At 39.9% G+C, this 15,140-nt stretch overlaps 1 protein-coding gene across 1 annotated transcript; it reads left to right on the top strand.

Moving 5' to 3' along the window:
- Window positions 1–504: 504 nt before the first annotated feature.
- On the top strand, window positions 505–13,921 carry CHRNB4 (cholinergic receptor nicotinic beta 4 subunit). Its single transcript, XM_065641409.1, has 6 exons — window positions 505–732; window positions 5,241–5,386; window positions 6,854–6,898; window positions 7,025–7,134; window positions 10,131–11,103; window positions 13,134–13,921. The coding sequence occupies exons 1-6, from the start codon at window positions 678–680 to the stop codon at window positions 13,272–13,274; spliced, it is 1,470 nt and encodes a 489-aa protein (XP_065497481.1). The 5' UTR covers window positions 505–677; the 3' UTR covers window positions 13,275–13,921.
- The last annotated feature ends 1,219 nt before the right edge of the window (window positions 13,922–15,140 follow it).

Raw genomic sequence — 15,140 nt, 5'->3', positions numbered from 1 at the left:
TGGAGTGTCCTTACAGCTATTGCTATTTCTCAACAGGCTGCTTTAGCTTTCTTTAAAAATCCTGTCAAATGCTAATGATGACAAATTCTCTGTTCTGCTCCTGCTGCTCTCAAAAAGCCTTTTTTTGGAGTTCTAGTTTAGAGAGAACACATGTGGGCCTTGGAGCAGAAAAGGGTTGGCAGTAGGCAATCAACTTTGATACAGAAAATGACCCTCTGCTGGGGCTATAATTTATTGACGTGTCTTTCACTAACACGTCTAATGGCACAAAGTTACATTCAGCTCTTCCCACCTATTGCACCTATTAACCAGAAAGCCTTCTAAATGTTATCTAGTAGCAAGAACGAAGCAGTAGTGTTTTGCAGATCATGTTCCTTAGCTCACTCTTTCATTTCCTCTTATTCAACATTATCACATTACGTTCCCTCTTCTTATGTGCTTTTCCTCTTCACAAAGCTCTTTAAACAGCTGCAAAGGGGGAGGGACCACTATGCTCATGAAAACTCCACTTTGCAGAATGCTTCTGCCAGGTCCTACTGTCTGTCTCTTTCCAGGCATTTAATACCTTCAAGATTTTGGGTTGCTTTTACACGTCTGACTTGTGCATCCCTGACAACAGAGCCTACTGCCAGCTGTCTTAATTGAGGAAGAGTAATCCAGCTCTTCTTGTTATTGCCATGAGGAATACGTACACCCTCCTTCTCTTTGTAATGGGCTCCTTTTATTTGAACGGTAAGTGATCTTTTCTTTCAGATACAGTTTGCGGAACAGCGATAGCTTTCGGGGCTAGGAGGTAGGACTGTGATATAAACTCTGAGATGATTTCTAACTGTCACCTCGGTAGGTTGCAGACTTTAAGAAGATGCACAAAATTGCTTAATTTAGTGTTGTTTCTGGCTTGTTTGGTATCAGCAAATCCACTATGATGCATATGGACAGACAGTAAGTTAAACATAAAATGACAGAATGATAGGAGATGAAAATCACTAAATATATCCCTTTAGATGCTCCCGGGATTATCTGTGCTGGGAAAAGCAGGTATTGTGCTGAGAGTGAAAAAATAAAAAATGAACCATGACATGAACAATAAATAAGACAGATCTCATCTCTCTACAATTATTGGCTCAAGTTCATAGATTTTGCGAAGTTCATACTTCCTAATTGTTTGATCAGTATGTAGGTAGTTTAAATTAAGTTGCAATATGTAAATAGATGCTAAAACCAACCAAACATACATAAGAACATTTTCTGTAGTCCACCAGGATTTCTTGCATACGTTTTAGCCAACAGGCACAGCCCGACAGTAGCACGAAATACATGAAATAATGCGTTTACCACAGGAGCTTCTTCCACAGAGACTCCACTGAAGTGTTCAGAGTGAAAGAGGCTGAAATTGAACCGAGACAAAAATCACATCTTTCCCATAATTACCTATTCATCCTACGGTTGTTTTGTTTCTTCAGTCACCGAAATGCAACTTTAGAAAACATCTGCTTTGTAACAAATGAAGACTGAGGGCCTACTTTAGATTCTTAGATTATACACTTTTAAATCCACTTGTATTTCTTTTTTATTTGTATTAATTGAAGTGTAGAAATTAAAAGTCCTTAAAATACAGTAAATTCACCACTACAATAGGAGTTCCAAATCAGCATGCGTTGTTCTAAGAGGTTATATAAATGTTTTTACTCAAGAGTATGCTGAGAAGTAACAACATGCCCAAGTAATTTCAGAGAAGATAATGGGATTGTCTTCTTGCTGCCTCTTGCTTGCTCTTTACTAATTACAGATGGGAATTTGGTATGTCACCATTGTCCACATAAGTTATTTGTGTGAGAGGAAAGAACAAAAATGGCATATATTATTTCTAAACAAATGCTATTTCAACATTTTTTAAAATAACTGAAGTCAGGGAAACGGATGAAACATGCCTTATGTTAAATTTTGCGATTTAGGCGGTGATAACAGTGCGCTTGCCTGTATTTGTCAACACTGCTCCTTATTCTGTTCTGTGGAAATCACTCCTACGTATTTGTCATTACTCTGAAAACAAACAACATAACACAGGATGACGAGTTATTTCTTTTTATATGATTAAATTAGACCATGTAAAAGGGAAAGTTTGCACCGGCGACTGAATGAAGTCTGTGGTTTTGGTCTTTCTGCTGTGAAATTGGAAGCATGCTGATGCAATTGCTTTTAACGGTCATACTCCTGCAGAGAAAACAAACTTGCTGCAGAATGTGTACTGCCAGTTACGTGGCAATTTGCTCTCCTTGGCATGGAGCAGATGTGCAGCGTGTTCAGTGAAGCTAAACCAATTCCCCTAGCTCAGGATCCACCCCAAGGTGTTTTCTCCATTACTGCTTTCAGTACACAAAAATACTCCACCCCCAAAATAGGACTGCTTCATTATTCTTGCTAAGATCATTTGTCTAAAAGCATCATTTGTCTAAAAGTGTACCCTCTGTAACATTTCTGGTGATTACTGCTATTCGGAAAAAGAACAGTTTGCGAGGGAAACTGTGCACTTGAATTTCTTCCAACTCCGAGAGGAAAAAGAGGAGTTTCAAATGCACAGCTACTGACGTCATGAAATGCAAATGCAGGTGAACTTGAATGTCTGGTAATTTTGTTCTCATTAAGTGCCATCTGGTTAATATGTAGACTGCTAATGGAAAATAGATTATAAAAATTATAAAAGAATCACTCATTTTGACATGTTATTTACAGAGAGATTGGATTTAGCAACCTTTAAGGCAGTGCACTGCTGACATCTACTGGTATTCGATACAGGCATCTGAGAGGAGAGAGCAGCCCCTTCCATCTTTATTTCTGATGATTAAGTTATTTAAAGGTTGGGATTGGATGGTAATTTTGTGAAGAATTAATCAATACAGGAACCCCTTCCTTAAGAACAGAGAACCTTCATTATTTAATAAATCATTTTTTATAATTAAGTCGTGCCCTGTCATTCATCTGCATAAAGTTTATTGACAGAGTCAGTACTTAGAAATCTGAGCTGTTCTCATCAGACATGCAGACCCCACAGGACATTTTAATTTGCAGACCAGATGACTATGATTGCTAAAATCAAGTTTCAGGGAACAGCATTATTACAACTTCAGAATGAGATTTCTGCAAATACTCCGCAGTTTCTACTTCTTACTTGCTGTTCAGCAAATACTCCATATCCTAGAACATTTATAGAAAAAGATGGCAACACTGTGAAAACATATTCAACAATCCAGACAAGAATTCACTGTCTTTGCTAGCAGCATTCAGTAACCGCTATATGAAACAAACCAAATGACAATTCATCTACATTTGAATTACAGCCATCTGCTTACGTCACTTATATATGCAACACCATGAACGTTTGTTTAAAAAAACAACCCACAACCAACAACACCACCACCCACAAAATCCAAACTTTAGCCACCACAAGGCTTCTCATCTATTCTTACAAACAGAATTATTTCAGCCCCATTTTCTTCGCAGTATCAAGTTTAGCTCTATCTTGACTGCAATACACAAGAAAAAACTCCGGAGCTTAGCAAGGATCACCATGGCTCTAGCCTGGTAAGCCTTTAATTAGGCAGGCTTACATTGAGAATAAATGTAATATTAAAATATCATATGGTACTAGGGCTTTTATAAGGACTTGCAGGGAGGTACAAAGCAAGTGTCAATCAAAAAACAAACTGACCCAACAAACACAGATGTATTCATCCAAGTTTGTTTTCCCAAATGGCTTGGGAGGTGCTTGAGAAGCCTATTCTGAAGAGGAATGTTATGGTTAAGTATATGTGACAAAATTTGTGCTACCAATGCCATAACACATGCTGGTGTTAGAAGAATCTCAACCTTTCCCCAGAGCTCGAGTAAAAGCTGTTCCTAGATATGAAAAATCTGTTCGATGATGTTTCCTTTTATGTCTCGCGACTTTCTCACTGGATCAGAAACAAGAAGTTCTTATAGTATTTTTTTAATCTGAGTGCAATTCAGAAGTACCAAGTTTCAAGAGAGACTAGTTCCCCCGAGCAACTTACAGCCCAGTTCACATGGAAACTAGGCACCTTCTAGAAATGCACACAAACTTTGGCTGTTTATGGTTCTGGCCTTTTGACGTCTTCCTTTCTCTGAAACTCATGCGTATGCTACAACACTAAAAAAAAAAAAAAAATAAAAAAAATGTACCATAATTTTTAAGGACACTACCCTCATTTCTGCAATTTCTAGGGTTGTGTTATGTGCCCTTTCCTATGGAAGAACCGCTCTGTCAATTGGATTAGAATCTGTTTTCATTAACACCTGTGTCCCTCACTGTCAGCCGTATAACACAACACAGAATTAGTCAACATACAGCAGAATCTCTCTGGGTCGACTCTGTTGGCAGGATGTTACCAGGATTTTACCAGGATTTTAGTAATTGGTACTATTATGGGGTCAATAATGGTTTAAAAAGTCCACTAGAATGGCTTTTAAAAGCACATACAAGAACAGAGGAACAGATGCAGTTACCTCTGGGGTTGTGCTCCACGGAGAACGTTAACGTTCAGGCTTGTTTGATAATATCCTGCAGATACTATTTTTTGCAGTCACTGAACTCCAGCTTTGGAAATCTAAGATTTACAGTATTTGTGCTAGTCCATAAATCAGGCTTTGTTTCCACATAAAATAAGGCTTATATATTGCCTCAGATTTTCAAATAAAATCATTCTGAAACAGAAACATCACTAGCTGCCAAAGAGCTCTCAGTCATAAAAAACCCCTTATGACTCCTGAAACTCATCCTCTGGTTTTCCCTACACAGATCAGAGTTTTCCCATTTGTACGTGTGCCTGCAACTCTGTCTCCTATGACACTAAAGAGAGAAGTCACAGCCAGACTCCCTGCATTTGGACCATTGAAATGTTCTTTCTGTGTTATTAAGAGGGTGGTTGCCCCCAGCTTCTATTTTTGAATGTATGCCCAAAAGCATCTATCTATTTGAGCTTCACATTTTACTGTGAAAAAACCCAAAGGGTTTGATCCATGCTTTGTGAAAGACAGTCAGCTTCAGCAGAACAGATACTGGTGCATGCACCATATCCTTCTGTTCATGCAAGCTTACAGTCCGTAGAAAATCAAACGCCCTCATTATTTAATGAAGACAATCTGATGCACAGAAATTCTGTGATCACTACATCATGTCACTTGGTCTCCCTTCTATAATCTTGTTACGTGATGTTTTACAGGAAGCACCGCAGCAGATGCCGAAGAAAAGCTAATGAACCACCTACTGAGTCCTGACAGGTACAATAAGTTAATTCGACCAGCTGTCAACTCATCCCAGTTGGTATCTATAGAACTGCAGGTTATCCTGGCACAGCTCATCAGCGTGGTAAGTTCACATTAGGCTATGCCTCTTAATTCATCGCTACCTGCACAGCATTTTAAGTCAGATTGGTATTACTATGTCCCTATTATTTTCTAGTTTACATAATAATACTTTGTAGGCAGAGCCCAGACATGCTATTTACTGCTTTTATACTTCACAATGCAGCTACAACAGCGAGCTCAAATCTATTTCTATGCAATAAAAGACAGCGGCCAGATCGTCATGCAATAAAATTCTATTGATCAAAAAATCAAAATCATTCCACTGATTTCAGTACAGCTACAGTAAGTTACACCAGGTCAGGATCTATCCTGGACTGTGTGCACAATGCTAAACCATCTTCTGCTACTTGCATCAAAGAAATGTGGTTGAATAGCCTGAAAACAAGCTACAAACTCTGCTCAAAATCTCATGGTACATCAGGCATATCAGCAAAGAATAGTGAAATATCGTAAAGAAAAAGACACGTAAGTTCCAGCTGGAATAGTTTAACATGGTTAAAACAAACCTCATGTAAGCAACTCCTCATATTAAATAAAAATTATTTCAGTGGGTCTGAAAGACATGTTCACTCACAAGGTTAGCAGGTATTCAACAGTTCTTCCAAGGTACAAATACACGCCTCAATGCCGAGAAAGGTTTAGCATTAACTGCAGTGGGAACAAGATCCAGTATGTAAGTGGGAATAATTTCCTGAATGGGGCCTTCGCTCTGCTGCTCTCTCCCTGGATGAAAAGAGGATGCAGGTGACTGCCTCCCACCCACAACTGGTCTGGGGGCCAGTGACTGGACTGCTGCAAACTTTAAGAGACCTATATAATTTACATTCTGACATTCAGGAGGAAAAGAGAGATGCACTGATGGAACATGAGGGAAACTGTACAAACAGATGAGCTTTCATACACATATGCAGGCTGATTTATACAGGATATACTGTCATGTATACCACATGACTTTTGGACAAGTGCTCCCTCTCTCCTGGAGAATTTCACCCGGATGCAGTCATGCCTCCTCACACAGTGCACTGCCACCACGAGCACAGTGTCCTCCCACGTTGCAAATTCTGAGCATAAAAAGCAGGGTTTCTTGTCCTCACAGGCCCCAGCAATCAACAACCTAGACAGAGCAGATGAATAGGCAATGCTCAAGAATGGCACAGCTCAGTCCCTATCCATCCATATCCTCACTTTTCAAGTGGAAAGCAAAATTAGGCATCTTACAGGCTCTCACCATTCCAAGCATCTTCATGATCAGAGAATTAACTTGTTTTCCTGCAGAAGTCCTCCTGACTCTTCGACCTCCTTAGAGCCCCAGCAACACAGATCAGCTGCAGAAAGACTTCTCTTGCAATACACTAAATCATGCTGCACAGTTGGAAATATCCTCAAAAGCCCACTGAATAAATCTTATTACTGCAATAAAGCTAAATACTTTAGAGGACAACTATTCTCTCTCTCTTTTTCCCTGCAGAATGAACGGGAGCAGATCATGACTACAAATGTCTGGGTGAACCAGGTAAGCAAACCCACAGAGGCATGCTCTTGCAAACCACAAACGCGACTGCTTTCACTCCATCACAGTGATTGTGTTGTTAGTGCTGGTCTGGATACTCCCATCACTACTGTACAATTCTTCTCTTAGGAGTGGATTGATTATCGTTTGGCTTGGAAGCCCTCTGACTACGAAGGAATAAATAAGCTGAGAATACCTGCAAAACACATCTGGTTGCCAGACATTGTGCTTTACAATAAGTAAGTAAAACTTCTGTAGTTTATGTGGACAGTGAACAAAATTTTAACCATATATCAAGAAATAAGCATTGGAACTGATGACGTAGGTCTGATAAAATACTAAAAATTAATTTTGTAACTTTTAGCCAGTAACAAGTGACTGGGGTACTGGCCTCAAAGATAATTTTAGTAAAATAAGGGCTCTGGTTAAAGAAATTCCAGCAGACCTGGAGCTTGTCTGCAGTGCGAGCTCTTAGAACACCAGAGGATCTGTGACAAGGCTCACAACTGAGACACAGATCTGTATCAAACTAGACTATACAGAAAGCACCAATTGTAGGTACAAATGCAGCCATACACTAGTCATGTTTGCAAGAAGACAAGATATCTGGAATTCCATCAAAAATCTCAGGTTCTGAGCTACATTTTTGTCTCTTTCTTCTTCTTCCCCCCCAACTTCCACCACAGACTCCAGGACATAAATCTGTTAGAAAGCTCACATGTACCGAACTCCATGAGTTAAGATTAATTTACAAAACCAAATTACATTCTATTTTAATAAAGCATTAAAAATAAATTATAAGAATACATAATAAATTGGCCATCATTTGACCCCGTTGCTTTACAGTACTGAGAAAAATAAAAGCTTGCTGCCTGACCATACTTTAATTCTTCTTTCAAACAAACAGCTGTCAATTTTGTTTTGCTTTGCTAAGTGTCTAGCAAAGCCTTAAAGTGGATGACATCATGTCGTTGGGAAAAAAAAAAATCCAAACTTAAAATATACTTTCATGATACTTTGCAAATCAATGAATTCACAAACACATGATAGTTTTTGAACATATACAGATGGGAAACCTAGGAAGTTTATATATAACTGAGTTAAGTCCCTGGAAACCTACTGCTGGAAATCAGATTTGAGAAATACTTAAAACTATTGTATTACTCACAGAATAATTCAGGCAGTGGATTAGGATGTACTCTGCCTGGTCAAATCTTGTTCTGGCAAATTGTGTCCCTGTCATCTGCTTCTTCCTTCCTTACTCCCCAGATGATACTATTTAATGGTCTGTAAGAATGCAAAGAAACAGTTTTAAAATGCTTCTTAAATGCAAAGGAGCAAGCAGCTTTTAGCCTCACCATTTTGGATTTTTACATCAGTACAAAGCTTCAAATTAAAACTGTAGATAAAGGACAACCCCCTGTAACCTTCTGCTGCTGAAGCAGCATTTCATAATCATCCATCAGTTCAAGAAGGTGCTCAGGAAAACACAAAGAGCATTCCCATGGCGCGCAGCTCTGTCGACAGGTCGGCTGTGCACAGAGGGCACTGAGACGGCAGCAGCAGCCCAGGTTCTGCCCCACAGCTGAGCCGGGGCAGCCCGCGGCACCTACACACTCTCAGCCCAGGAGGCTACCCAGGACATTGCGCGGCTTCAGGTAAAAATGATTCAGGGAGAGAGAGACATGTGAGAAATAAGATACAATTTCTTTACTAAAAGCCAGCAATTTTATTGGCAATGAACTAATGACCCTTGTATGCTGTAGCCACTCACTTCTGCATCTGGTTGTTTCACTGCCTACATGAATTAGCTACAAGGGTCTCACCTCAGCGCCAGGTAACAGGGTTTGCAAGGTGAGGCCTTTCCAGAGCCAAATGTAACTGAGCTGGAGAGCAGCTACGCATGTGCCAAGCCTCGCTTACTTGTAGCACTTCCCTGCTTAGGAAAAAAAAAACCAACAATCTTAGCGCTGAAATACCTCTATTTTCCATGATGTCTTGTCAACAAACAATTCATTAGACTTCTTATTAACTCTTAAGGTGCACATTTCCACTCAAATAAAAAGGTGCTGCTTAACCATAGTCAGTTGAACTTCACTCGTTTACACTTGGAGTGAATTTGGTCTTATCTTTTCGCAGTTAGCATACTGTCTTTAGGTTATGTGCACTTCTTTACATAATATTAATCAAAAGGAAGGTATATGGGATGTCCAGACTGTTCTTTGCAGTCTAACCAAGTGGCTAACCCAGTTTTTAATAAAAGCGATTGATCGACAGAGGAACAAACTTCTGAGTTTCCTCATCCATCAAGAAAGACAGTCATTAATTGTTGCTCCTTCTTACTGTTACAGTTGCCTTCGGTAGCCTGACTGGCAGAGTTTGAAAGGTGTTGCATAGCACCCTTGAGAAGATGCAGGGAATATGTTCAGAAACACTAAATTTCAATAATATTTATCAGCAATTCATCACACTTCTACCTCAGGATACTTCATAGGTTAAACAGCCCTAAATTGTTTGCCCAGAAACATCGCACAGGAGAAGGTATTGACGGATAATAATCTCCTCCCTGAATTAAAGGGCCCATCATAACATAGAAGAGTCTCCTGGTGGAAGGTTGGCAGTTAGAGGAGATATAAAGCCAAGATTATTCGTGGGCACTAAGAACATTGTGGTTTGTCTATTCTGGTTTTGTATAATAGTAAGTAAACATCAACTGGAGTGATGCAATATGTTATCAACCAAATAATTACCTTTCCTCTGCCTACGCTCTCCCTGCATTTCTAACACTGCTCATCATTATTTCCTCGTCCAAGTCGTTCAGAAGTGTTGCCGTGTGCTCTTAGCAGTGGCTGTGTTCCAAATCAAAGGAACCTCCATTTTCATGCTGGCTGATTTCGTTTTTACTCAGCCTTCAGAGATGTAGTAAGCCTTAATTACATTAACAAACATTTACAAACCACTTTTGAGTTCTTTGGATGAAACAGAGATGCATATTTATCATGTAATAATAATTTCATTAAAAGTTTCTCTGATTAGGAGAAATGCATACATTAATCTCCCTGTCAAGTTATAGCTGCCTACAACATAGATTTCAAAATAAAAATATTACTAAACTTTGATTCTAGAAATAACGGAGGCCCACAAGCCCAAGAATATCAGAGCTCTTCTGTTTTGAATTGTTTTTCCTCTTAATGTTTTATGATCTTCTTTCCTTTTTCTTTCCTCGTTTCATTAGCGCGGATGGCACATATGAAGTTTCACTATACACAAACGCAATTGTAAAGAATAACGGCAGCATTCTCTGGTTGCCGCCAGCCATTTACAAGAGTGCCTGCAAGATCGAAGTTAAGCATTTCCCATTTGATCAACAAAACTGCACACTGAAGTTCCGGTCTTGGACATATGATCACACAGAAATTGATATGGTGCTTAAAACTTCCACGGCAAGCATGGATGACTTTACACCAAGTGGAGAGTGGGACATTGTAGCACTCCCAGGAAGAAGGACTGTAAACCCTTTGGACCCTAATTATGTCGATGTGACATATGACTTCATTATTAAAAGGAAACCTCTTTTTTACACCATCAATCTTATCATTCCCTGTGTACTAATTACATCCTTAGCCATCCTGGTGTTCTACCTGCCTTCGGACTGTGGCGAAAAAATGACCTTATGTATATCTGTGTTGCTTGCCTTGACTGTGTTCTTGCTGCTGATCTCCAAAATTGTCCCTCCAACATCTCTAGATGTTCCACTGATTGGGAAGTATCTCATGTTTACAATGGTACTAGTGACTTTCTCAATAGTTACCAGTGTCTGTGTACTCAATGTCCACCACAGATCTCCAAGTACTCACACTATGCCCCCTTGGGTAAAGCTGGTTTTCCTTGAAAGACTCCCAGCCTATCTGTTCATGAAGCGTCCAGAAAATAATTCTCCACGGCAAAAGCTGTGCAACTGCAAAAAGACAAAAGCAGAAAATCCTTGTATGGAGCCAGCCGACTTCTATAAGAACTCTACCTATTTTTTGAATACGGCCTCTGCCAAAAAATACGATATGAAAATCACTGAGACTCTTGACAATGTCAGCAGTCATCGAGACTTTAGGTTAAGAACAGGCACGAAATTTTCTCCTGAAGTCCAAGAGGCAATTGACGGAGTCAGTTTTATAGCAGAGCACATGAGAAGTGATGACAACGATCAGAGTGTAAGTAAAAATGAGAAACCATCCCGGTCATTCCAAACTCCATCCCCTGTCCTCCATAACACGCTGTTCTTCAGAAAGGCGATGTGAATTCCCTAGCTATTCTGAAGTTTTTAGAGCGATCCTAGCTTATAAGAGGAAATAATTTTTGCCATTAAAAGAATGTAATGAATAGCAATTTGGTAAAAGCCAATACTCTCCTGGAAAGTAACATGGCTATTTCTACGAAGAGAGAATGCTGATTGCCCCGTAAATCATCAAACACCCTTGAAAAAGCTGTGTTGTCACACTCAAGTAGTGTTTGGCAGGGGAAAAAAGTAACATTCAGTTCCAGATCAGAATGGTTTTCCTCATTGTATTGAGTAAAAAGGTGACTCAACCCATAACCAGGCCATGTTTACCAGAAAGGATCTACCTGCAGCTCAAGCATGTATTTACTTAACTGGCCATAGAAGGAGGATTTAATAAAATTGGTAAAATGCCTTTGCAAATCCTCTCTCTGGGCTAAGATCTCTATCCATAATTGAGCAAGGCGTGCTGGTCTTTATGCTGCTTTGTTGTAGCAAACACAATGGCTAGGATTGAAATCCTAATGCCAGCAGAGCTGACACTTCTTTCATTTGAGTTAAATCAGACTTGTTACAGGCTATGAGAAGTACTGTATCCAGGATGCATTTAAGCAGTGCTGTTGCGGCCCAATTCACATGCCCTACTTATGTCTAGTAGCCAGCACACTAAAGCTGATATAAGTGCTCCGCGAGCAATGCTTGGAAAAACTCAGATCGTTCAGAGTTTTGTTCAGACAAACACCGAGGGGTAGGAAAAATCATCCCTATACCTACCAGTGTCCTCTCTCTGACCCAGACTCCAGTCACACGCCAGGTTCTCTGTTTCTGCTGTGCTCTCCCTCCCTCAGCCAAGCAGATTAAATAAAGTCTGGTTTCTGATCTTGCAGAAGTCCCTTGAGGAGCATGGTGCTGAGTAGTTCATGTTTTCTGTTAACTGAAATTACTGTCAATATAAATAAAGAGGATCAGCTATTAACATTAGACGTGAGCTTGTAAACATTGAAACTGACTGAACAGAAGCAGACTTCATAAAGCAGAGAAAATGTTTCCTAATAGCTTAGAAATTCTTGCAGGAGTGTGTTGCATGCTAAAGGATCTACAAAGCCTCCACTTGATTTTAAGAACAATTTTCAAGGGTATTTTATACATGAAAAACTAATTGAATGGTTTTCACACAGGGTTGTCTGATACTACATTTGACTTTTCTAGATTCCTAATGTTTATCTCTGCTTTCTTCCTTCATTATCATGGTCTGATAACAACTATTCATGTACATTTACCATGGTCTGATTTCAGAAGCACATAATAATTCCCATCAGGAGCAATGGAAACTAAAAGTGTGCACTGAAGGACAAATATGTAATGTTCTAATATAAGACATGAGATAATTGACAAGCATGGTAAAGTCATTGAGGTGAGGATGTCCTATGTGTAACTAGAATCAATAGAGAGGAAAAAACAATCATTCCTGAGATGCAGTTTTAGAACAGAATCTAAAGCTAGTCTCATGGCTTTCACAGACAACATATGCAGGGCAAAAAGGGATTTTAATAAAAGCAGTGGTGTTAGTATGCATTAAAATTGTTGATTAAGATGACTGCTGATAAGAAAAGAATTCTGAAGCTAACCTTGTTTAACAGCAGTGAACACCATCTATTTTTGTCCACTGAGATCAATAGCATCTGCAAACTAAAATTAAAGAAAAAAAAAAGATCCTTAATTGGATTATACTGCAGGTCCTTCCGGACTGGCATCCACCAGGCGGCCATGCTCAGTACCTGATGCATCCAAGACAGCTAAGAAATATTTACACTATTTTTCTCCACTGCCCAGAAAGTCAGTTTATTCCCTGAACCTTAACATTTGTTTCCTTTCGTTTTCATAAACAAAACCTCAGTATTAGCAAGAGGAAGAGTAAAAGAATATGACAAATTGCTAATGTCTTTAATTGGCTTTTTCTTCCAGGTCATTGAAGATTGGAAGTATGTTGCCATGGTAGTGGACAGGCTGTTTCTCTGGATATTCGTCCTTGTTTGCGTCCTGGGGACCGTTGGATTATTTCTGCAGCCACTTTTTCAAAACCACACTGCTGCCATGAACCCTTAGTTGTCATTTTAAATTGTCAATACTTACACGGATGTTGGGTCTCAGTCTGCTGTCAGCTAAATCCACAGAGATGCCAACTGAGTAGCTCTTACATCAAATTTAGAGTAGGGAAATGGAAAGTAGAACTTGACTTATTGTGATAGGGAAACAAACAGGCAAAACAAACAGAAAACTATTATTTTTCCAATGAGTTCAGTGCTTTTGGTGGCATCATGGCCCTTTTTTCAATTATTCAAAATCTGAAAATTACAGAGAAAGGTGTTTACTGTACAATAGACCATTGTGGCTCACAAGGATTATTCTTTAAAAAGCGTTTTACATACATTGTCTCAGGAAGAACATTTTCTTTCCTCAGAATACTGCAATTTCCCTATTACAAAGAAATTATTGCTATGACATTTATTTCCTTCAAACAAATCAAAACTATTTGTGTCCAATATATAAAGAGCTTTACAGGTGGAATCACCGTTTAGCTGTTTGAGTATGATATTTAAAACTGAACTGAGAAACAGAAACATACTTCTGAGGTAACCACTAACAGGTTTCTCAACTTGCCATCTCTGATAGCTGATTGATCGACAGAGGCCAAATCAATATATGATAAACAAACATTTATATACTCTGTTCGATGATGAAATATAAATAAAATGTGAAGTTTTCCTTTACATAGATTCAGTCCTGAAATGTTCCTGCAACTGTAACAGCTCATGCAACTGGGGTTCACTTTCATGAATCTAAGAGCACAGGAAAGCATCCTGAGAAGAAAACCGTGAAAGGCAGCTAGAATGAGGAGAAAACGCCTGAGAACAAACAGACCTGCATATTTTGCTGGGGAGGTTTTAATGCAGATTTAAGTATAATCCTCAACAAATTAGCTAGGAAACCACATAATGCATGTACAGTCTTCAAGTCTTTGGCAAAGGACAGATCAAGGCCGTAGACTCCTGTCACAGGACAATCCCGTCACACTTTGTTCTGGGCAGCTTGTAACCTGCAAAAAGCTAAGTGGGCTTCTGGTATTTTTCAAGCTAAACCAACCTCAGCTTTTCCTTGGGGTGTTGTCACGACACACAACAATTTTACCACTATCAATAGGCACAACTCGCTGGTGAACAAACTGTTAAAATCCACTACTGTTTGTGAAGGGGATTGGAGGCTCGCCTGTTCCAGGGGAAAATTGGCTGACACCTAAAGCTGTGTTCTGCAACAACGCCACAGATGAAGACAGCTCCAGCTTTACTTGCTTTCATCAAAACTGAGTTGTATCTCTACCTAGACCACCATCCCAGTCAGCTACAGGTAACTACATAGATTTAGACGTGTCAAAACAGCTACCCCAACACCTTTCCAATCATTCAGAGCAACTCCGGGACCTTTGCCAGTTCCTGTGTTCGCTCCCCCCCTGCCCATGCGCTGCCCTCCCCAATACTGCTGCCACCCCCCCCCCACACACACACCCCTGGGTGCTGCAGCACAGCCTGGTGCCCGGCAGCCTAGGAAAGGTATTATACAAGCAAAAAGTATCACAAGTGGGCTGGGTGAGGCTCTGTGAGCAGCAGCAGCATCTCCTCTGGGTCGAATGCTAGAAGAAGGAATGGTTATAATGCTGTTGGCCTCCCTTCTATTCCCCTTCCTCTGTGCACTCTGTGTCCATCACTGGAGATGGGTAAGAAGGTGAGAGGTGACCATGGGACAGACCTATTAATGCAGGTGTGACCACAGAAGCTGCCACATCCTCCTCTCCCAGAGGGTGGCAATGCCAAACATTAACTGTTCTGGACATTTCCCATGGTGATGGGTGGGCAGCATAAATGGGTCACATCTGCTTTCCCCACCTCAAATGTTGTCTTCGCCTTCTCAAACCTA

This window comes from Caloenas nicobarica, chromosome 10, assembly GCF_036013445.1.
Source record: "Caloenas nicobarica isolate bCalNic1 chromosome 10, bCalNic1.hap1, whole genome shotgun sequence".
In the NCBI taxonomy this organism is placed as follows: domain Eukaryota; kingdom Metazoa; phylum Chordata; class Aves; order Columbiformes; family Columbidae; genus Caloenas; species Caloenas nicobarica.
Note: the sequence above shows the minus strand (reverse complement) of the source record. Positions and strands in the feature narration are given on the sequence as shown.

Bases quoted from the DNA above. Each gene is read 5' to 3' on its own strand.
- CHRNB4 (XM_065641409.1), top strand. From the start codon at position 678: ATGAGGAATACGTACACCCTCCTTCTCTTTGTAATGGGCTCCTTTTAT. The intron at 5,387-6,853 runs GTAAGTTCACAT...TTTTCCCTGCAG, and splicing joins TGGCACAGCTCATCAGCGTG to AATGAACGGGAGCAGATCAT. The intron at 11,104-13,133 runs GTAAGTAAAAAT...TTTTTCTTCCAG, and splicing joins GTGATGACAACGATCAGAGT to GTCATTGAAGATTGGAAGTA.